At 42.5% G+C, this 22,264-nt stretch overlaps 1 protein-coding gene and 1 non-coding gene across 10 annotated transcripts in view; both read left to right on the top strand.

The window, feature by feature from the left end:
- Window positions 1-22,264, top strand: part of COL4A4 (collagen type IV alpha 4 chain) — a 131,927-nt gene that overhangs the window by 84,485 nt on the left and 25,178 nt on the right. For all 9 annotated transcript variants that reach the window (XM_045481511.1, XM_045481516.1, XM_045481515.1 and 6 more), the window contains 10 exons: window positions 503-673; window positions 1,147-1,290; window positions 3,793-3,900; window positions 4,988-5,169; window positions 6,031-6,094; window positions 10,309-10,383; window positions 13,968-14,075; window positions 14,687-14,794; window positions 20,873-20,944; window positions 22,102-22,230. In XM_045481511.1, coding sequence (XP_045337467.1) covers window positions 503-673; window positions 1,147-1,290; window positions 3,793-3,900; window positions 4,988-5,169; window positions 6,031-6,094; window positions 10,309-10,383; window positions 13,968-14,075; window positions 14,687-14,794; window positions 20,873-20,944; window positions 22,102-22,230 — 1,161 coding nt within the window. The remainder of the gene's footprint in view (window positions 1-502; window positions 674-1,146; window positions 1,291-3,792; window positions 3,901-4,987; window positions 5,170-6,030; window positions 6,095-10,308; window positions 10,384-13,967; window positions 14,076-14,686; window positions 14,795-20,872; window positions 20,945-22,101; window positions 22,231-22,264) is intronic.
- Window positions 8,253-8,325, top strand: TRNAK-CUU. Its single transcript has one exon. It is a non-coding gene; the product is annotated as a tRNA-Lys (tRNA).

The following is a 22,264-nucleotide window of genomic DNA, read 5'->3' as shown; positions in this document are numbered from 1 at the left end:
TCCAGTGTGATCTCCACTTCACCATGTGCTTTGTCACCTGTTGTGCAAATCCTGTTGGATTCATCCAGATGTAGGGATCCGCCCTCTCAGTGCATCAAAGCGAGGTTGGGGCCATCCCTGCCACCGTGGCTTTCTTCCTGGCACCCATACTGCTAGATGACATTGCTGTGACTTCTATAATCCTCTCTGGTGAACACGACCAAAGTTCACTCAGCCATAGCTTCAGGAAACACCTGGAAAGTTTTCTTCTATTCGTCTCAAGAGTAAATGCTAATAATAATAATTTTGTTCTTCATCCTTATCCATTTTCCATTTTTCAAATGCCCTTCATAGTACTCGTGTCTCTCTACTGGAAGGTAGTTTTTCAAGTCACCTGCCTTTCTTTTTCTAGGAGCCAGGGAAATAGGTTCTTAGCCAGGGAAATGAATTCTTTTCTTTCCTGCCCCGTGTGTGAAGCCAGTCTTCAGTCTTCATATGTTATTGTCATTGTGGTTTGTCTCAGGTGCCCCAGGTTGGAAAGGACAGCGAGGGGATGTGGGGCCTCCTGGTCCGGCTGGCATGAAGGGTCTCCCTGGAGTCCCAGGACGGCCAGGGGTAGATGGACCCCCCGGACCCCCAGGGCTCCCAGGCCCCATAGGCGATGATGGACTGCCTGGTCTTCCAGGCCCAAAGGGTGGGTAGTGCTTTTCCATTATTTCTCCCTTTTTATAAACCTCAAGTCCACTGCTAAGTAAAGAGGTAGGTAGATGGGAGAAGGTGGGTGGGGGTGTTAGGTCCACAGAACCCGTAAACACTTCTGCTCGACAGGGTAGAGCCGATAAGGTGTAGGGTCAGAGCCAATGTACTTCTGTTTTGGATGAGCCCCCACCCTCCAGCCCCGTGTCCCTGGCTCCTGGTCCCCTTAAAGCATTGTGGGGTCAGGGCTCAGAAGACATAAAGGCTTCACTTCAGCTCTGTGGGGCGGAGAGCTGAGTAGGTGAGCACGGCCATCACACGCCGTGAGGCTGACGGCGGTGGTTCACCTTCAGGACAAGCTGAGGTACGCGGGCGGGCACACCTCCACGCTGACAGCAAGCCCCACGCGTCTAGGAAGCAAAGTAGCTTTTAAAATGGCTTTTCTAAAACTTCATGTTCTCATTTCATCAGGATCCCAGGGGCTGCCCGGCTTCCCAGGTTTCCCAGGGGAGAGAGGAAAGCCTGGCCTGGAGGGACACCCTGGCCATAAAGGGGAACCAGGAGAGAGGGGTCGGCCTGGCTTCCTCGGAGATAAGGGGGTGAAAGGCGCCAAAGGTAAATGCGGTTAACAGCACGATGATGATGCAACATGTCTTGTGTCTGGTGTTTGATCAGAATGGGTAAATACGGTCTTTGAAAAATAAATGGGACTTGGGATGCCTGGGTGGCCCAGTTGGTTGAGTGTCTGACTCTTGATTTCAGTTCATGAGTTCGAGCCTTGAGTCGGGCTCTACGCTGACCACAAGGAACCTGCTTGGCATTCTGTCTCTCCCTCTCTCTCGCCACCCCACCCCCCACCACACGTGTGCTCTCTCTCTCGTTTTATCTCTCAAAATAAGTAAACATTTAAAACAATTTAAAAAAAAGGAAAAAGAAACAGGACTATCCTGAAGCTTGGATTCCTCTTCCTTTTAGATTGCAGGTGTTTGTTTTAGAATTTTAAACTACTTCATTTTCCTTCCCTCTCTATCATGTCGCATATAGCTGATAAATGGATTGCTCCATTAATAGGAAAAAAAAGAATAACAGATGCTTTGATTTATAGCTATTGAGTTTGAGAGAACCTTCTCACCTATTGGGAAGGGAGTACAGGTAGGGCCCCTGGCCCCCAACCCGTTTCAATTTTTCTTTCTTCCTTCCTTCCTTCCTTTCTTTCTTCCTTCCTTCCTTCCTTCCTTCCTTCCTTCCTTCCTTCCTTCCTTCCTTCCTTTCTTTTCTTTCTTTCTTTCTTTCGAACGAACGAAAACATATATATATATATATTTTTTTTAATAAAGAGCCAGATAGTAAAGATTTTAGGCGTTGCAGGCTGTATGGTCTCTGTTGAAACCATTCAGGTCAGCTTTGGCAGCATAAAAGCAGCCAGAGACAGCAGTGAAACACGCTAACATAGCTATGTTCCAATCAAATTTTGTTCATGGACACTGAATTTAAACTTCATTTAATTGTCACATGTCATAAAATATTATTCTCATTTTGAGTTTTCCCGCTAACAGTTTAGAAGCGTAAAAATCATTCATAGCTCACAGATTATACATAAATAGGCTACAAGTGAGATTTGGCTCTCCAGTTGTAATTTGCAGACCTCTGAACTGTAAGAAGTCCATTTTCACTGAGTTATGCCTCCCCCAAGCTTCATTTAAAGAAGGAGTTGTCATTGCTATTAAAAAATAAAAATTGCAAGACCACTGGTTTAAATGTTCTGTGTCCGTCCCTGTTAAATATTTACTTTTACCAATTAGCCATGAGGCTGCAGTGAGTGAAGGTAACGTTTCATTTCCAGGGTTGAGAATGAATGCTTGACAATTTCTAGAAACAAGTTTTTTGTCCTTAAAGCTTTTGGGGTAAATAGCCTCCTATAAAATTCAAATAGATTTTACTTCTTTTTTTGTTTTTAAGTTTATTTATTTATTTTGAGAGAGACAGAGAGAGAGAGAGAGAGAGAGAGAACAAGAAGGGGAGGGGCAGAGAGAAAAAGAGAGGGAGAGAGAACATTTCAAGGAGGCTCTGCACTATCAGTATGGAGCCTGACGAGGGGCTCGATCCCACAAACGGTGAGATCATGACCTGAGCCAAAATCAAGACTCAGACGCTTAACCGACTGAACCACCCAGATGCCACCTTCTAATTACTTTTACTTCTTAGTTGATTGATTCTACTATCATGTTTTTATTTTACTAGCCTGTAAATTTATTACATAGAATCAAGGAATCACAGTCACTCTTTGCTAGCGTAGACCGAGTGATATTTGCTATGCTACTATGGTCTCCAAAATAAAAAACAAAAATTAAGAAAGTAATATTACACTGTGTTGTAACTAACTGGAATTTAAATAAATAAGTAAATTTTTTAAATGCCCTGATTTGTGTTTGCTCCCATGGTGTAAATATTCCCACCATGGCTGTTTTTTTTTTTTGTTGTTTGTTTTTTTGTTTTTTTTTAAAGCTGCCAACGGTTTAACAACGGGCTTACAAAATTCGTGTATTGTTAATAATTGGCTTTCACCTTGCTGGTATGAGCCCACTTGAACACACTTCTCCAACTGGACAGTGTTTACAAAAATCAGATGGAAACATCATGCATTTTTCCTACCTTTCAGAATTCTCTGTGTGGAGCAGCAAGTTGAAATACGTGTTCTTTTAGTGTAAGGAAAATAATAGAGTGTGGCCAGGAAGGAGAGGACAGGGAACTGAAAAATATGCAATGGGCAATTCACGTTTAACAGGATAAACAGACGTATTTTAGATCTGGGACTTTTCAAGCCTGTCTTTTGACACTTAAACCTCCGAGACCCATTTGGTTGTATTTAGCACACATTCACTGATCACTCCCTGTACACCAGACCCTGTTGCCGGACAAGTTGGGAGAGAAATGTAAAAGGCACAGCCCTTCCTTTAGAAAAATAAGTTGATGGTATGGACATCGTGCAAGCTGTAAACATAAGTGCGGTTTAGTAACTGAAATGTGGATTTGCAAACCGGACGTAAAATGCTGTAACAGAAGAATCACATGTGTGGTCCTTCTGTTTGTCTTCTCTTGCATCATTAATATCTCAAGGAGCAAGGGGACCCCCAGGAGATGAAGGAGAGATGGCTGTAATTTCCCTAAAGGGGAAAACCGGGGAACCTGGACCTCCTGGAGATAGTGGATTCCCAGGAGCAGAAGGTAAGCACTTAGATTTTTTTAAAGACTGAATCAAATGAGTAGACTTCTTTTTGGATCGTTCAAACAAGCGTGCGTATCAGACAGCTTTCCTAATAATGCTGAGATTAGGAAAGGTCATCTTTTTAAGATATAACTATACCCAGATTAACCTCGTGCTGTATTTTTCTTTTGCTTTTCCATGCCAGAACTTCAAATTCATAGGTATGTATAGGTTTGAACATTCCAAACTAAGACCAATCCTAAGATTATACCTATAGTTCCAGTTCCAGGTTTAAAGTACCCCTGTTTTTGGTGACTGGTATTAAAATGAATAATTTTTTTAAAAAGTTTATTTATTTATATAGTAGGGGAGAGGCAGAGAGAGAGGGAGAGAGCAAATCCCAAGCAGGCTCCGTGCTGTCAGTGCAGAGCCTGATGAGGGGCTCAAACTCACCAACCATGAGATCGTGACCCAAGTCGAATTCAAGGGTTGGATGCTTAACCACCTGAGCCACTGGGCGCCCCGAATAATTTTAATTATTAAAATTGATTGTCTAGGTCATTTTGACCGTTCTTCTCAGTCTTCAGTGTGCAGATGAACCCCGGGCGCTCTTGTGAAAACGCAGATCCTCAGTCAGCGGATCTGGGGCAGCCCAACTCTGCCTTTCTAACAATCACCCCGATGGCTGTGCTACTGCCCCTCAGAAACACGGTGTGGCAAGGATTTTGACCACCACATTTGTGTTCTCTTTCCCCTGTTCAGATTTAGTCTGCACGAAGCCCGGCTCTTGTTTTGGCTCTCTCCTGAACTAGTTGTTAGGGGGCGAATGTCTTTTAACTGGTCCGAGGTTCTTCCTCATTTGTAAAATGAGGGTGTGAAAGCGAACGACCCTGCATGCCCATTCCTACCTCGGGTGTCCCCAGCACTCTTCGCGGACGCTTCTTCCACTGAAGCCAAAAGCCATCACAGTGTGGCCGAGGGCGGGAATTCGGATTTCCAAAACCCTTGGCTTCATCTCCTAAATGTAGCACCCACACCCTCAAGCCTAACTATTGCCCAGCGCAGGATTTCCTCAAAGAGGTTTGTTAACACTTCCAACCCCATCAGGTGATAAAGGCAATCCGGGGATGCAGGGGAGGAGAGGAGAGCCGGGAAGATACGGACCACCTGGATTTCACAGAGGGGAGCCTGGTAGAACCGGGCACCCGGGGCTCCCTGGAGCCCCAGGCCCTCCAGGCTCACCCGGGCTGAGAGGCATTATTGGTTTTCCAGGATTTCCAGGTGACCAGGTAAGTGGCTGCTGTTGGGGAGGAAAGAAATAATAAAACCCTTTTGCTCTCGGGATGCCGATAAGGAGTCATGATTTGCCAGTATATATCATTGTCGTTTTACCGGGTTTTAGAATAGAAGGGATATGCCAAAGGAAGGATGGGGCCTTCTGGCAGGCTACGAGGTAATTATAGTTTTTGGCCAGTGTTCGTGCCTGTTTCTCGTAACAGATGACCCGGTCACTTACTCCACGTACTGTACCCCCAGCCTAGTTTAAACAGCTCTACCGAAATTTATCTCATGACTGATGGTTTATCGGAGTCAAGAATCATCTGAAATATAACCCAGATTCTGGTTTCTAAGCCTTCCTATCGAGTTGCAGATATCACAGATTTTTCTGTAAATACATTTGGTCTTCATAACCATGAGTGAAATACTCCCTTGGGAAGCCAGGAGGTACCTAACATGTAGGAGCCTACATCATAACTTCCAGAAGATGTATATAATTTGCTACCCATCATTTGGAATCAAATAGGTTTTTTAAACGTTTTTGGTAAAAGAAAAAAAAAATGTCTTCTGACAATGTTTTATTTGGTATCAGTTTGCTCATTCAAAAGTTAAAATTCAAGTCATGTGATGCAATTACTGTTATGCAGTCAGAAATAGAGAATTGGACGCTACCCGTTGGTACCTCCAATTCTGGGCTTTTAGCAACTTTTAAAAGCTAGGCACATGGAGTAGCATTGCCTGTAATGCATTTCCAATTGTCTTTACCACTGCAAATATATGGACAATGGTCATGGAAGATTATAACGGGATCATGTTGTGAATGTGCCATTTGTATGTGAAACCAAACAAGGTCTTTTGTTTTAAACTCTCAGGGTGAACCAGGTTCTCCAGGGTCCCCTGGAATTTCAGGAAGCGATGGACTGAGAGGCCCTAAAGGTATGCTTCGGAAGTACAGCAGCCGTCCACCAGGCTTATGGTCCTGGGTGTTCGTAACACCATGGGCACGCACATTTGGCACAAATGAAAAGTTAAATCCATCAAACAAACTGCAACATCCAAGCGCTTCTTTTGATTATTTTTTTAAATTTTTATTTAAATTCCAGCTCTTTTTGCCCTTTTGCTCATTTGTTTCTTAAATTCCACATATGCATGAAATCGTATGGTATTTATCTTTCTCTGACTTATTTCGCTTAGCATAATGTCCTCGAGCTCCATCCATATCGTTGCAGATGGCAATATTTCATTCTTTCTGATGGCTGAGTAATATACCATTTCCTAAATATAAATATAAGTATATGTATATTTATATGTATATACACAACACACATACCCCACATCTTCTTTATCCATACATCAAATGATGAATGCTTGAACTGTTTCCATAATTTGGTTATTGTGGATAATGCTGCTATAAATATTGGGGTGCACGTATCCTTTCGAATTGGTATTTTTGTATTCTTTGGGTAAATACCTAGTAGTATGATTACTGAGTCGTAGGGTAGTTCAATTTTTAACTTTTCGAGGAACCTCCATACTGTTTTCCACAGTGGCTGCAACAGTTTGCCTTCCCACCAACAGTGCAAGAGACTTCCCCTTTCTCTGCATACTCTCCAACACCTGTTGTTTCTTGTGTTGTTAATTGTAGCCATTCTGACAGGAGTGAGGTGATAGCTCATTGAAGTTTTGAATTTCATTTCCCTGGTGATAAGTGATGTTGAGCATCTTTTCATGTATCTGTTGGCCCTCTGGAGGTCTCCTTTGGAACAAGGTCTATTCATGTCTTCTGCCCATTTTTTAATTGGATTTTTCATTTTGGGGAGTTTGGGGTTATATAAGTTCTTTATAAATTTTAGACACTAACCCAACGGTTCTTTTTAGACTGCTAGATAGTCAAGCACTCGAAACACAAATCATCCACACTTGTCATTCGGATCCAAGGGTACCGGAGAGAGAACAGTATGCCTGTAGAGCACTCAGGTCTTTCTCCTCAGTGGGGGTCCTTCAGTGGTCTTTGTAGTGATTGCAGCTTCGTAAATGACAGCTCAGGTGCATGAACACCAGATCCGCGTTGGTGGGCAGGTTCCACCTTGGCTTATAAGCCTTCTGTACCATAAGACCCAATATCTCTTCTAAGGACTCCATAGATACGACTTTTAGGGTACTGAGACGAGTCACAGTGCACAGAGAAGGCCAAGGCCATGACTTCCTACCAGGTGTTAATATTTCACTTCAGAATTTCTGGGCGACATATAACTCATAGTTGGGTCATGTTTACCGTAAGCCAGGGGTCAGCAAGTGTGCTTTTTCAAGGGGTCAGACCACAGATATTTTCAGCGATATGTTCCCTGTTAAAACTACTCAGCTGTGCATGAGAACACCTATAGCATGAAAACAGCCAGACAATATGCAAACGAGAGGTGTGGCTGTGTTCCAGTAAAAATGTATTTACAACAAGCCACAGGTTAGATTTGGCCCCATAGGCCTTGGTTTAACTTGTACCATAACCATGTTGTCTCATAACACAACTGACTTTCTACCTTAATCAGATTTCCAGGGAAACAGAAACAAAGTTAGCTGTGGTTAAAAATGTTCTTAGAGAGGGGTGCCTGGGTGGCTCAGTCGGTTAAGTGTCCAGTTTCAGCTCAGGTCATGATCTCATGGTTGTTGAGTTCAAGCCCTGCAAGTGCTGACAGCTCAGAGCCTGGGGCCTGCTTCAGATTCTGTGTTTCCATCTCTCTCTGCCCCTCCCCTGCTTGTTCTCTCTCTCTCTCTCTCTCCAAAATAAGTAAACATAAAAAAAAATTTTCTTTTAATGTTCTTAGAGAAAGAAGGATTTCATTAACCCTTTATTCAGACACACAAGCAAACAAAAATCAGGGTATCTTAAATTGCGATGTTTGCATAAAATCTTTAACATTGTAACTATCCTTGCATACCATTGGGTTAATATTTTTCTTTGACTCTTAATTATGATTTACCTTCTTAACCTTAACCTTAACTTCAGTGTCTGTGAATTCACACGTTTGGTAAGCAGTTATATGTTACTTTATCACAGATTAAAATGAATAACTTTAAAATATAAAAGAGTAGGCCCACCTGGCTGGCTCAGTCGGAAGAGCATGTGACTCTTGATCTCGGGGTTGTGGGTTCAAGCCCCACGTTGGGTGTTGAGAGATTACTGGAAAATATAATCTTTAAAAAAGTAAAATAAAATATTAAAGCATAATGAACCACTAAAAATCTCCCTTACCACCCATGAGACATGTTGTGCATGTTGAGAGACTCCATAAATAATAGGATAATTGCTATAGGAAAAAAAGAAGTGTGCACACTTATTTATTCAGAAGGAATAACCTAGATATCTTCTTCAGAAATAGTTACCAGTAGAGAAGTTTTCATATTTGAGTTGACACTTTATAGCTTCATGGTTTAAAACTCACTCTTCTTCTGCTTACGTATGCATTTATTATAGTACCCTCACCTCTCTCAAAATACAAACCTACTTGTTATTTTCTTCGTACTTGCTTTTGGCCATGTTTGCAAGGAACCGAAATGCATGCATGGTACCTGGAGTCAAAGGTCTCTCATGAAGCCCATATAAGGGTAATGAATGAAACCCATACTTTAGGGAACCCATGGTTTCTCTTTTGAGACTTTTGCGCTTTTCTTTATGGGCTGTTTCTTTTTCTATCTTTCTTTTTTTTATAAATGTTTATTTATTTTTGAGACAGAGAGCGCGAGTAGAGGAGAGGCAGAGAGAAAGAGAGAAAGAATCTCAAGCAGGCTCTGCACTGTCAGCACAGAGCCTGATGAGGGGCTCAGTCTCACGAACCATGAGATCATGACCTGAGCTGAAATCAAGAGTCAGACGCTTACCTGACTGAGTCACCCATGCACCCCTCGGCTGGTTCTTACTTATCTGCCAAGTGATTTCATCATTCTCTATTCAAGATACTTGGACCTTTCTGGATATGTTTGGATTGCAAACACTCACTCTGTACATCAAAGCATCGTGATAACTACATCATGATAATCCTTTTGGTTGCTGCCTCAGTAACCAAGGACCTCAAATTCTCAGTTTGTACTCCAGCTTCTCAAGGAAAGACTGACTGACCTGGGATAGACCAGATTCCTACCCCTCAAGTGATCAGCCACAATTAGAAGTAAGGTCAGGTGGAAGAGAAATTTCCACAAGATGTGGTTGGTACCCTTTAGAAAGGGGTGTGAGTGGGAACTATAAATCATGCCTAATTAACTGTCTTATTCTCTCTTATAACTGCATCTATTGTCTTGCCCTTCCCGATCCCAACTATTTTGAGTCCCCATTTATAACCAGCTGCCAGCTGTAAGTCCTGTATTGGGAAGGATTCAGCAATGATGTGGGACAGCTCCGTGGTACAGTGGGAGCCATTGCCTAGAGTGGCCTTTGAATGTGTGGTCTCTTGTGAAGTTATCAATAAAATGTGCCTTTGTAATTTTTTTTTAAGTTTACTTTTAGAGAGAGAGACAGAGAAAGGTAGAACATGAGTGGGGGAGGGGCAGGGGGAGAGGAAGAGAGAGAATCCTAAGCTAGCTCCATGCTGTCAGCGCAGAGCCTGACGTGGGTCTCAAACCCACGAGCCATGAGATCATGACCTGAGCCGAAACCAAGAGTCAGGTGCTTAACCAGCTGAGCCTCCCAGGCACCCCTGTAATTTTGTTTTTACAAGGACATCGAGTTGAGCTTCCTTATGAGCTTGACATATGATCGCATCAGTAAAAACAAGGGCAGTTTCTGCTTTTTGTTTCTAAAGCACAATATAAAAATACAGTCACTCAATGCCAAGTAATTTCTTAGATACCTAAATTTGAAACTATTTTAGGGAATTTAAAAATTCAAACATTAATATCTATAGTTTCTTATGATTGTTATGAACTATAAAAATGTGTGTGTGTGTGTGTGTGTGTGTGTGTGTGTGTGTGTGTGTAAATCACATCTTGCAACTGTGTTTCCAATTGTTCTTATATAGGAAAACCCCCTATTTTTCCAAAAATTCCTCTGGAACATTTGAAGATAAACTCTAAAGATAAATATGACCATTATTAAGTCACTTGTATGAAACAAAATTAAATTCTCATAAGTAATATTATGTGCATTTTATCACTTACAGGAAACAAAGGGGACCCTGCTAGTCAGTTTGGCCCACCTGGTCCCGAGGGAGAACCAGGTAGCCCTGGATGTCCAGGTATAGCTACATATTTTTTCTTATTAAAACAAAAAAAATAAATTTGGTTTGAGAAATTGAGCAATTACTTTATACTCCTACCCAGCAATGATTATATCAGTATTTTCTTCCCCCTTTGCCCGTTAAGATACATCTCAGAAGTATTATGTCTCAACACTGCCACTGCATCGTTGGCCTAGAAGGACATCAGATTATACACCAGGGGTTCTCAGTCTTTTTCCACCATGGCCCCCATGACCTATGAGGTTGACATAACAATCCACTCCCCTTGGCATGCCCAGATTTTGGCATTTTGGTCAAAAGTGATTATTGCAAGCAATTAAAAGCCAGGCCATGTCCCAATCTCTAGAATTATAAATGATACATTAGCAATAACCACTCCCACTGACCACAGCTTCAGGTTGTCATTCCAGCCCTTTCTTTCTTACTCAGAAAATCATATGTGAATGCCAGCGGGGAGTGCCATTGTTGAGATCTCATCAAATATCTCGTTTACCAAATATGTCATTTGCTAAAAACCAAACCAAAAAAAAAAAAAAATTAAACTTCATCACCAACAATGAAACTAAATTATTCAAAATAGTATTTTGACAATTGACATGTAGTCCCTCAGAATGGATTGGGATGTACCTGTGAGTTCTTGCCCTTCACTCGAGGCTTAGGCTTGCTTTAGTATCTATCTGACCCACCGTTGATGAAATATACATGCCTTTTAACTTAGTGATTTTACTTGTAGGAATTTATCTGAATTCGATTATCAGACAAGTGTACAAAGATGCATGCACAGGAGTATGCATTGCATGGAAGGAGCAAATGTCATCCACAAACGATTGGTTAAAGAAGTGTGCAGAATCCCATTCAGCCAGTAATGGGCAGGTTAGAAATAGGTTTGTTTTTAGATGGGTCCCTTGTAAATTAAAATATCTCATATTACTAGTTTTGTGTTTTATCTTAAAATTCTCTTTGACAATAGTTTCATTACCTACACCAGAAGGAATATCTGAGCAGAAGTATTATCAGAATTTCGTTTTGTTTTGTTTTTATACCACAAGATTGCTAAAATGGAGTTCTAACAGAAAAACAAGCTATTATAATGGCAAGAACTTTCCACTGTCTTTCATATCCGTCCTTTACCTCTGACCTGGTCAAATAGATTTAGATGACATAATAGTTTAACCAAAATGTACAGCTTAAATGTACATTTGAGGGGAGCTTAACATCATGGAGGTTCCTAATAAATACCAGAGGTAGAAGCCTTAAGAAGGAAAGCCAGTGGTTCAAAGTCAGCCTCCATCATTACTGTCCATGGGATCTTGAATAAGTTGCTCATCATTTGTGAGCTCAGTTTCTTACTTATAAACTGGCATAATTATAGGATTGTTTTGAGGATCAAATAAGATTCCTTGAAAGCAGTTTGTTAACTGAAAATTCCACATTTACTGGTATTTTCATGTAAACCATGAAGATAGTAAGATTTTATAAGCTGAAACTAGTCTCCAACTGGAGGCTTTTAATATTACCTAATATTTTAAGGTAAAATTTATCAATCTGAGTTATTTTACACTGAGGCTAGCTTTTTAAAAATTTTTTTTAAATTCATTTCTTTTGAGAGAGAGAGAGAGAATGAGAGCATGAGCAAGGGAGGTGCAGAGAGAGGGAGAAAGAGAATCCCGAGCAGGCTCCATGCTGCCGGTGCAGAGCCCGATGTGGGGCTCAAACTCAGCAAACCGTGAGATTGTGACCTGAGCCGTCAAGAGCCGGACACTTAACCGACTGAGCTGCCCAGGCACCCCAGGCTGACCTTTTAAAGAAAATTTGCCTTCGTGTAATTTCCCTGGTGTCCCGTGGTGTTCACCATTTAAATTGTTCTTTTTCTCATATACCGTAACTTTAGCCTAAAATTTCTAAATTACATCATATGTTTATTCACTGGCACAGAGTTTACCTAAATACACAATTCCCATTGACTGGAAAAAAGCTGCATGGGTTGAATTTGATCGAGTCCAGTGAGAAGGCATAGAGCTCACATCTGTCTCAGGGGATTTTACGTGAGCGTACTGGGTTCAGTTTCACCTCCCCCTTTCCATTCAGAGAGAAAACACAGCATAAATTAACTCAGAAGTCCTGTTCTTAATACAGGTGTGACTGGAGAGGCAACCTTAATTTTTTTCATTTGGAGAGGAGAATAATACCACCTTCCCTTTCCTGCAAGAATGTTTTCAGGGTAAACAAAATAACACACAGTGAGGCCCATAGATCTTAAATTTGATCAGGGAACAGGTATAGATTAACACAGGCTTGTTTCATGTGTGTTGTAGTAAATAAGGACTATGCCCCACCATGGGTTTGTAAACACAGAACTCTACACCTATTTGCTGATTCAACTGGCTGATTTCAGCACAGACTATCGGCTTATCCTAGACGTCTAAATTGTATTAAAGTGATACAGTATACGTAAACATGTGCGGAAATAGTCATCTTCCCTAGTAATCAAATAAATATAATTAAAGTAAATGTGAGATATTATTTCCTTTGACTGAATTAGCAGGAAAAGGAGCCAACAAACCATCAGGTCCTCAGGGAGCACACGAGATCTCGGGGGGTTACATGGGGTGGTGTGAGAGATGCGGCCCTGAACTGTTAAATAAACCATTTAACAGCCTCTGTCAAGAACAGAATGGTCTCTTCTAAAAGACCAAAAAGGCAACGCGAAATGTTCTCTTTAGCAAGTCTCTGTCCTGAGAAAGAGACTCTAGTAGATTTTTTTCTTTAACTTAAGGGAAGGAGCCACCAGAAGCAACGTGTGGTTCTGGAATGGGACCCAGTGATGACACACGAGCTGTAAAGGACAATTAAGGGCACACTTGGGGCAATTCAAGTATGGAAGGAGTACTAGATGATGTTAACGGTTGTTCTGAAGTTTCTTGGCTGTGATGATGTTATTTTGGCCATGTAGGACAATGGTGTTGTTTTTTTTCAGGCATGCCTCTTGAAGTATTTAGGAATGGAATTCCTTGATGTCTGTCATTTACTGAAATAGTTCAGCATTTTAATGCATTTTTAAAACCCCAAAATATCATATAATGTTACCTAGAAATGTTCTACTTCTAGGAATTTTTCCTAAGGAAATGATTTGATATGACAAAAATCGATTAAAAATGTATAAAGATCATTATGCATAACAGCAAAGAGAAATACCTTGAGTGGCCAATAGTAAGAGAAAATTAGATTAATTAAGGTTAACTCCCTAAGCTATCAGCTAGTCATTTAAAAACAGTAATTAGAAAAATAATGGCAAACTTGGCCATTGCTTATAATACGATGCTAATTTAAAACATCAAAATATAACATCGTGGGCCTTATTTGCACATTGTTACACATATGAAAAATTGTATTAAGGTGGGAGGATTCGAAGTGTTTTGTTTTCATTTTTCCTTAATGTTATCTTTTCAATAGAGGAATTATAAATATAAACAAGTAATAATAGAAAAGGATGGCAGGGGCTGTAGTTGGAGATAATTATAGATTCACCACCTCAAAGACCAGTGTCCAATTATTCAGGTGTTTGATCTTTCTTTCTGTAGGACATCTTGGAGCACCTGGAGAGCGGGGCTTGCCGGGTGTTCAAGGGCCCAGAGGACCACCTGGAAGGCCAGGACTACCTGGCTCCGCCGGACCACCAGGCTGTCCAGGTATCTTGAAAGGAGCCTGGAAACTTCCGGGCACTCATCTATCTTCTGGTGTAACGGAAGAGGCCAGCTTTCACTTAGACCTAGTTTCAGATGTGACTCTGCCATTTCCCAGACCTGTGACTTTGGACAGATGACTGAAACTTACCCATTCCTGTCTTGTAAGTTTGAGCTAGTCCAGTCTCATTGGGTTGGTCTGGAAGTAAACGAAGACAACACCTGTTAAGAGCCTGGCAAGGATCCAGGTACAAAGTGATGGGCTGACAGATAAAAGCCCCTTTCCATCCTTCCTTAATCTACCTGCCATTCAGATGCTGGTTTTCTTTTCTCCTTTAGACTTAAGGCAAATGTCACGCATTCAGAATATAATGAAAGTTTGAAATTGCAGTTGGCAACTTTAATCACTCCAAAGTGTATTTGCTCCATCTGAGGCTAAGTATATTTTTTTCTCTATAGAGTTAGGAGGTCTAGGACAAAAAAAAAAAAAAAAAAAAAAAAAAAAAAGATAAGACAGCGTTCCCAGTTACTCATGTATTAAGAATACAGATGATCTTCCCCATTAAGGTAACTCATATATCAACTGGGTATCTGCAGAACCTTCTTCTTATCCTCAGGTGATCCAGGAGTACCTGGGCTGAAGGGACATCCAGGAGACATGGGGGATCCTGGGCCAAGAGGCATGATGGGGGACCCGGGGACACCAGGTCTTCCGGGAATAAAAGGTAAAAAGGAAGCCCCGCCCCCCCCCCCATGAGGGCAAATTGCGGTGCTTTTCTTGCCCTGAGTGACACTGATCTTGCTCATGGCTCCCTCCCCTTTCCCACAGATTCCCGTTAGCACCTTCTTCTCCCTCCCTCACAGCTTCAGGCCGTGCATCTAGTCTCTTGACCTGCCTTCTACCAAAATGGTGGTGCTGCCATTTTTTTAGGGCATTCCCCCCAGTGTTTCCTGTAGAGTTCAGGCCTCTTCATTTGTTCTTCCCTTAGATAGTGAGGCTTCTGTTACGTTCTAGATTGTGCATCAGACGCTAGGCACACAATTTTGAGGAAAATAGACATGGTTACTGACTTCATGGAGCTCACAGTGGATGTAGCAAGGGAGACCTATTAAAAACATATATGTAAATAAATATATATTTACCAATTGTGTTAAGTGGAAGGAAGAGAATAAAATGCCATGGAGAAAGTTACTCGCATTCGTGAACTTTGTTAGATAAAGAAACATTTTTTCCTGGTTGCATTTTTGGTCTTTATGGGTGATAGTGCACCAGCTATAAGTGTGGTTACAGAATATCATATATCATATGACCTGCCATATTTATTTGTTATTAACAAATCTTCATGCCCCTCCATCCCTCCATGGTACTACTTATTCTTCTCTCATCCATTTCTTCCATTTTAGAGAAAAAAAGCTTTTCACGGCCACTTTGTGTATACTTCTAGCACAGCACCTATATTGTATATTGTTGAGAAGTCTTTCTTACCAAGTAGAAGGTGATTTTATATCCTTGGCATCCAGTGGATACCCAGTAAGTCTTTTGGAGGGCTACTGTAAATATTTTTTTAAATTTTTTAATGTTTATTTTTGAGAGGGAGACAGAGTGCGAGCGGGGGAGGGGCAGAGAGAGAGGGAGACACAGAATCCCAGGCAGGCTCCAGGCTCCGAGCTGTCAGCACAGAGCGCGACGCGGGGCTCAAACTCACAGACTGCGAGATCATGACCTGAGCCGAAGTCGGACGCTTAACCGACGGAGCCACCCCGGCGCCCCTATATTTTTTAAATTTGTGAGTAAATTAAGAAATAGAGGCATGGACAAATCGAGAATGAACAACTGAACTAGTAGTGATGCAGATGAGCGTCTTCACTTGAATAAGCTGATGAAGGCTCAAGCCCTGGTTGGTGGATTCCTGTACTCAAGCTCCCCTCCCCTTTCCTCTCAGTTTCCTTCTGCTAGGTGACTCATCCGTGTACTAAACTCCGGTCAAATGAAAATTACTTCCTCTCAGAAGAGTTGGAAACCCCTCCTTTGGGTTCTTAGTTGCCTCGTTGTTTTGAAAATCCAAATGAAAACTTTCCACACTTTCATCTCTTCCCTCATCAAGTAGTTTTCAGATAATTCCTGTTTTCCAGCAAGTACTAGTGTGGTATGTGTTACTTGGAACAACTCTGCAGAGAAGGGAACCCTTTATTTTGGAGAGTTGGTACACTTAGGTATTTCCATGTGGCCAAATATTTGGCTTCTGCTTCCCATCACCGAACAAGATGTCTTTGCATCGTTCTCCCTCTTCACTGGCACTGAATGTGAAGTGTGGTGATTTGTGATAAATTTAGGGTCTCGGGCAAAATGATCACTTCTTTCAAAGTTTCTCTTTATTTTGAGAAAGGGAGAAAGAGCGTGCGTGGGAGGGGCAGAGAGAGAAGGAGAGAGAGGATCCCGAGCACGCTCCACACTGTCAATGCAGAGCCCAACGCAGGGCTTGAGCTCACAAACTGTGAGCTCATGGCCTGAGCCAAAGTCAAGAGTTGGATGCTTAACTGACTGAGCCACCCAGGCACCCCCGCCAAGTGATCATTTTTTATGTTAAAAGTTTATCTAGTGATTGTGGCCATTTGCTGCCACTGGAAATCCCTGTTACCCTGGTGGGGTGTTCTTGGACACTGTTTTGAGTGTTGGAAGATGAAATCGGTTAAAAAAAATTTTTTTTTCATTTATTTCCATTATTAACCACTCCTACTGCATTTCCCTTCTCAGTTTAATAACAATAGCAAGGATTTTCAAACCTCTTGGTTTGAAAACAATATACACTCAGTTTGACTGAAGTGACCAGTATCATGTCACTATTGTGGGTTTGTCTGTCTCTCGATTTAGTTTGTGTTTATCACATCATTTCACTATGGTAGGTTATTAAAATACCAGTAGCTAATGACGTTGACTGAGGAACAGAATTACTCGAAAATTCAGTCTCCCCTCCCCATAGTTCCGTGGTATGAAATAATGAGTTTGTTGGGAGAAGGGGAGAAAATGAACATGTCAGCCCGAGTACCCATCGGAACGATACAGACGGATGTTGCAATGGTGCTTCCTGACCATGCAGTGACACTGTTTCGCTGCAAACAGCCCAACAAACGACCGGGCTTTAAAACAACAAAACAAAACCGTGCGCTACATTCCTAAAAATTAAAACGGCCACAACATAAATCCATTGTTGCCGTTTATCCTGCTGATATAAAAATGAACCGCGCTCCAGCAGAAACACTTTGATCTGAGAAACTAAATATTTGAAGTATGTTCTAAATAAGTCAAGGGGACTGATTATCTTGTTTGAACAAACCAGCTGTTGAACTCAAAGTTGTTTGCCCTGCTGGAACTGGCCACATGGATTCCCAGTCCTGCTTGAGTTCAGTCAGATTTAAACTTGAACTTAAACATCTGCTAAAAATGGCTGGATACCATTTGCCCTCTTCTGAAAGGAAGACACTCAGCTCCTTGTTGGGCGTTCTGAGATCACGATAACGAAAACCTAAAGACAGCTGTTTGCACCATGACAAGTGTAAAGAGGTGCCGTGGGTTATTTTGGCTGGTGGCAAGCACGCTGTCACGTCAGAGAAAAGGCACCTCGAAATGTCTTGTACCCAGAAAGAAATGCCATGCCTCTCACAGCCGAGAAAATCATGGAAATGTTCTCCTGCTTCTACACCGAAGGGAGCCGTCCCTTCCGGCCCTGCCCCCACAGCACTTATCACTCTCGATGTAATTGCCTATTTGTTCTATCGGGTCAGGGATTGTTTCTCTCTTGCTCTGCGTTGTCTTCTCAGCAGCTGTCACTAAGTACATTTGGGGACTGAAGCTCCAGGGGTTAGGAGACCGTGTCTTTATGCTCCGGTGCTTGTCCTTAGTAAGCACTCCCGTATTTTCTGGATTACAAATAAATTCAGAATCTGTTTTGATAAGCTTTCAACTTCATTCGGCCATTAACCTGTAGTTACATAGGTCTCTTTCCCATCGGCTTTCACCTTTGGGTGACCAGCTGTCCCGGTTTGCCTGGGACCGAGGGGTGCCTCGGGAAAATCCCTCACAAACAGGGATGAGGCAGTAATCCCATTAAAAGTATAAACCTGTATAAAGGCCACTGGGGATAGAGTAGCATTTTCAGGCTTTAGAACAAAAGAAACCCCCAGAGGAAAACCAGTCTCAGAGTGGGCTGGCTAACCCGGATGGAGGCTGTGATTCCCATGAGGGCTGGAGCAGAAGGTTCGATTCTCTGAGTGGGGGTAGAGTGCCCTGGCCCGTGAGTGCAGTGAGATGCAGCCTTAAATGATGGTTGGTAAGCCAGAGGATGGCCAGAGAGGTGAATAAAAAAAATCCTCATTACCAAGGAATGTGCTTTGTTAGCCTAATTGCCTCTCATCTGCGCTGTATATATTTTATGCATGAACAACTTTCTGATTTAGAGATGGGATTGATAAAAAGCTTTCAGTAAAAAGGAAAAATTGTCCTTAAAATCCTACCCAGATGTAGCTGCATTCAATTTAGAAAGATAACATTGGGTCAGATAAGGGTCGGCCAGTTCAACAATGGTGAGGGGCTGGGCCTGTGACAGCCCGGGATCTGGACGCGTTGATGGGACAATGCAGAGTTGGCAGAAGCTGAGACATTCCACCCCAGCGAAGTCCCCCAAGCCATCAATCTTGGTGGCTTAAGCTGGAGATCAAAACACATTGAAATAGCAAAGTGTTCTCAAAAAATCTATTATCATTTCAGATAGATGGCAATAAATATCCAGATCTGGCAGATGAAGGTCTGTGTGTTCTTTTGGTGCAAACTTGAAACGTTGGCTCATTAATAGGAAAAAGGATTGAAAAATAAACTCAGCCAGAGCTGTTAAAAGTGGTTAGGAAATAAGAGCTTTAGGAAAAATAAGGGTGCGTCACCCCCCCCCCCTTTTCTTTTGGTGTGAGAGAATACGGCTCATTTGCACTGATCTGAAGTTTAGAGTTTAAAAATAGACTAAGTGTCCATTTCAAGTACAGATAATAAATCGAATGGAACCAGCTAAGTGTTCCATCTTTAAATAAGAAGCCCACAGAGGACTTGCATATTAATGAAGAGATAATAATTAGCACATAAATTATTTATACACAAATGGATGCCTGTAACTTCACCAACTCTTATTCCTCCCATAAATCTATCAAAGAACGTGTAACATGCAAAGAGAAGTTGGACTCCTACCTTCCTGCAGCTTTCTTTCCACCGATTCGCTGGCCCTCCCTATTGCACTTTTTCTCATTCACTCATTCATTCATGCATCCACTCACTCATTCAACAAACACCTGCTGAACACCAACTGCGTGTCAGGAGACGCGCCAAGTGGGGGCTTGGGAAGACTAAGAAGACCTGATCTTGTACTTAGTTTACCCAAAGTAACCCACTCACCCAAAGACACGCTTGTTGCACAGCGTGGGGCAGGCACCGGGGCATGGGCATCAAGAGAGCTCTGTGTAGGTGTCGTGGGGTAGGCGAGGGGCACCTTCTGTGTGCTAGGGTGTTACTGTTGTAAATGAGAGGGATGTGGCCCTAAACAAGGAATGGCTGGCTGGCTCTTAGCCTTGGATGAAGATCCACCAATGAATTTGGAAGGTCACAAGGTTTGGACAGGGGCTGAGGAGTCCAAATCAGTCAGTAAGACAAGACATGTATGAATCATGTGGTGGAGGGCTCAGCTCCCGGGGAAACATTCTGTACGTATCAGTTGTCTGCCTTTTGCCCCTTCCTCTCTCCCTCCTTCCCTCTGTCCGTCCCTTGTTTTCTTTCTCTACTCCGTCCCTATAGATCTGTATACTTGTACTGTATAAGTACAAATATACTATATATTATATAAATGTATTACATGTATTTTAAATAGTTGTATATTTGTAAATACATATTTTAAATAGTGATATATTTGTAAGTCTTTAGATTTATAGGTGTTCAGTGTTCAACGACAACTTAAGTAAAGTCAGGTTGGTAGATGTCTCCTTAGAGGACTATACTGATGCCTGGCAGAAGGTTCTAGAGATGCAGACATCGATGAGATCATACCTAATTACGGAGACTGGAGTTTTCATTGATCGTTATGAAATAAATTTAGTTTCAGTCAAGAGGCATCAGAGCGGTTCTTTTTGAAAGAAGTAGTTGCAAAGAAATAGCATCAACAAACTTGACCTGTAGGCCTCTTCTTTCTGAGTAGTACGGTGCTTAAAGAAAAATTAAATGTGTCGTGTATTTCCCAGTATGCCACAGGCCCCACCTGTCCTTACTGTCTTACTATCTTTACCTGACTACATCCCAAAGAAATTAGTATCCACACACTGTGATGGAGTGGACAGATCCTGAGCCTGGGAGGAAGGAGCTCTCGGTTTGCTCCATTCCAGTCTCTTTTCTCTTTTCTAGGATGAGTTCATTGTCATAGAATCTAAGGTCCCTTGCTGCACTAACAGTGACTAATTCTAGACTATATCTGGATAGAGAGAGACATCCATGATATGGTCAGAGACCAAGAGCGGTGTGTTAAAACCAAAGAAATGCGTTAAGCTGCCTTGCAGAAAGTATCCATCAGATGAATGTGTTAAGTAATAACCACTGGCACGGACTTAGCCTTGATAATGACATCTAGACGGTGAGATCTCATGGCTCCCTCCTGGAGAAGCTGTCGGGCTGCCGTCAGTGAATCATCTCCCCCGGGTGGTGCCTGTGCTGGGTGACCGGTGGACTTCAACATCCGGTCTTCCCCAGTGGATCACAGGCCCGTGATGTGTTTCAGGTCCCCCCGGGTCGCCTGGTCTGAACGGCTTACATGGTTTAAAGGGTCAGAAAGGAGCCAAAGGCGCTTCAGGTAAGAGAAAACCCTTTGTGAGCGATTAAACTGCAGTCAGGAGACCGTGAGATACCGCTGGCGTGCCTTTGCCGCACACAACTTGGGGCGAGAAACTAAGAAACTGGCTTAGTTTAGAGGCACACTATTGAACTATTTCTCATACTGAAGATGGACTTACGTAAGAAGGACCTTTGAGAAAACCCAATTTAAGAAGGAGTGGCTGGTTAACAGTGACTTCTGTTGATGTTACTTGGGGCTTTCTCCCTGCTAAAAATACTCTGAGTAATTGCTTTAGGTGGGGCCAGATTTCAAAATGTGACAAATAACAAAGAAATGGTTGGGAGGTCTTGTTGTGGTCTTGTTTTAAGTGTTGCGATGCCAAGTACGACCCCGTGGGCCTAATTACTAGTTTTAGCACCCCTCCACAGGCTGCTGCTAAAACAAATTACCTGAGCAAATTGCTGGTATTTTTGTTATCACGAATAGGCTCATCATTAACAGCTGCATTTGAGATTTGTTCTGGCGTTTGAATATAGGGCCCGTTTGCTGCTTTAGTGTCTCAGGAAACTAAGCTCGTAATCAGACAAGGCAGCTGGAATCAGACACGGAGGTCTGAGGGTCTCCGGTGGAGAGTTGGGTTGTTGTGCTCCTAGGTCGGGCCCCGTTGCTGAAGAGAGACAGAATCTTTGTACAGTTCAGAAGGTCAAGAATTAATGTAGGTCACGTAGGATTCATTTTAGGGGCTCTTCCAAATAGTCTGATTATATGTGTGCCTCCCCCAAGAAACCAGTGATGTTCCTTCCCCCTTTTCTGTGGGAAGTTCCATGATGCTTGCATTTATATGTGAATTTCCACCTTAAGTTTCAAACCAGTTTGTTCATAGTGACTTATTGCTGGATCTCATTGGAGCGTTGATAAGCTGTTGTATTGTTGTTGTTCTTTTTAGTCTGGGAAATAACCATAAAATAAACCCAACCTGTGCCTGACCGTGTGATAGGGCGCAAGAGGGTACATGGCGACCCAGGGGGAGTCCGCAGCCTTTCAGGTCACCACTGGGCAGGCGGTGGTTCTCAGCGCAACCCGCTGTGTCCCTGTCACCCCCTTTGGAAGCAGTTCTTTTCCAGGAGCCACAAGAGGAACAAACAGGGAGAACTAATGCTGTTTCCCTTGTTAAGGTTCGCATGAAGTGGGCCCACCTGGCCCAATGGGCATACCTGGGCCGAAAGGGGAGACAGGAGACCCCGGGAGCCCAGGAATTTCTCCCCCAGGCCTTCCTGGAGAAAAAGGTCCCCCCGGGCCCCCAGGTAAGAAGCAGCATGCTTTTTCCTCTGTCAATAA

Source organism: Leopardus geoffroyi, chromosome C1 (genome assembly GCF_018350155.1).
Source record: "Leopardus geoffroyi isolate Oge1 chromosome C1, O.geoffroyi_Oge1_pat1.0, whole genome shotgun sequence".
NCBI lineage: Eukaryota > Metazoa > Chordata > Mammalia > Carnivora > Felidae > Leopardus > Leopardus geoffroyi.
Note: the sequence above shows the minus strand (reverse complement) of the source record. Positions and strands in the feature narration are given on the sequence as shown.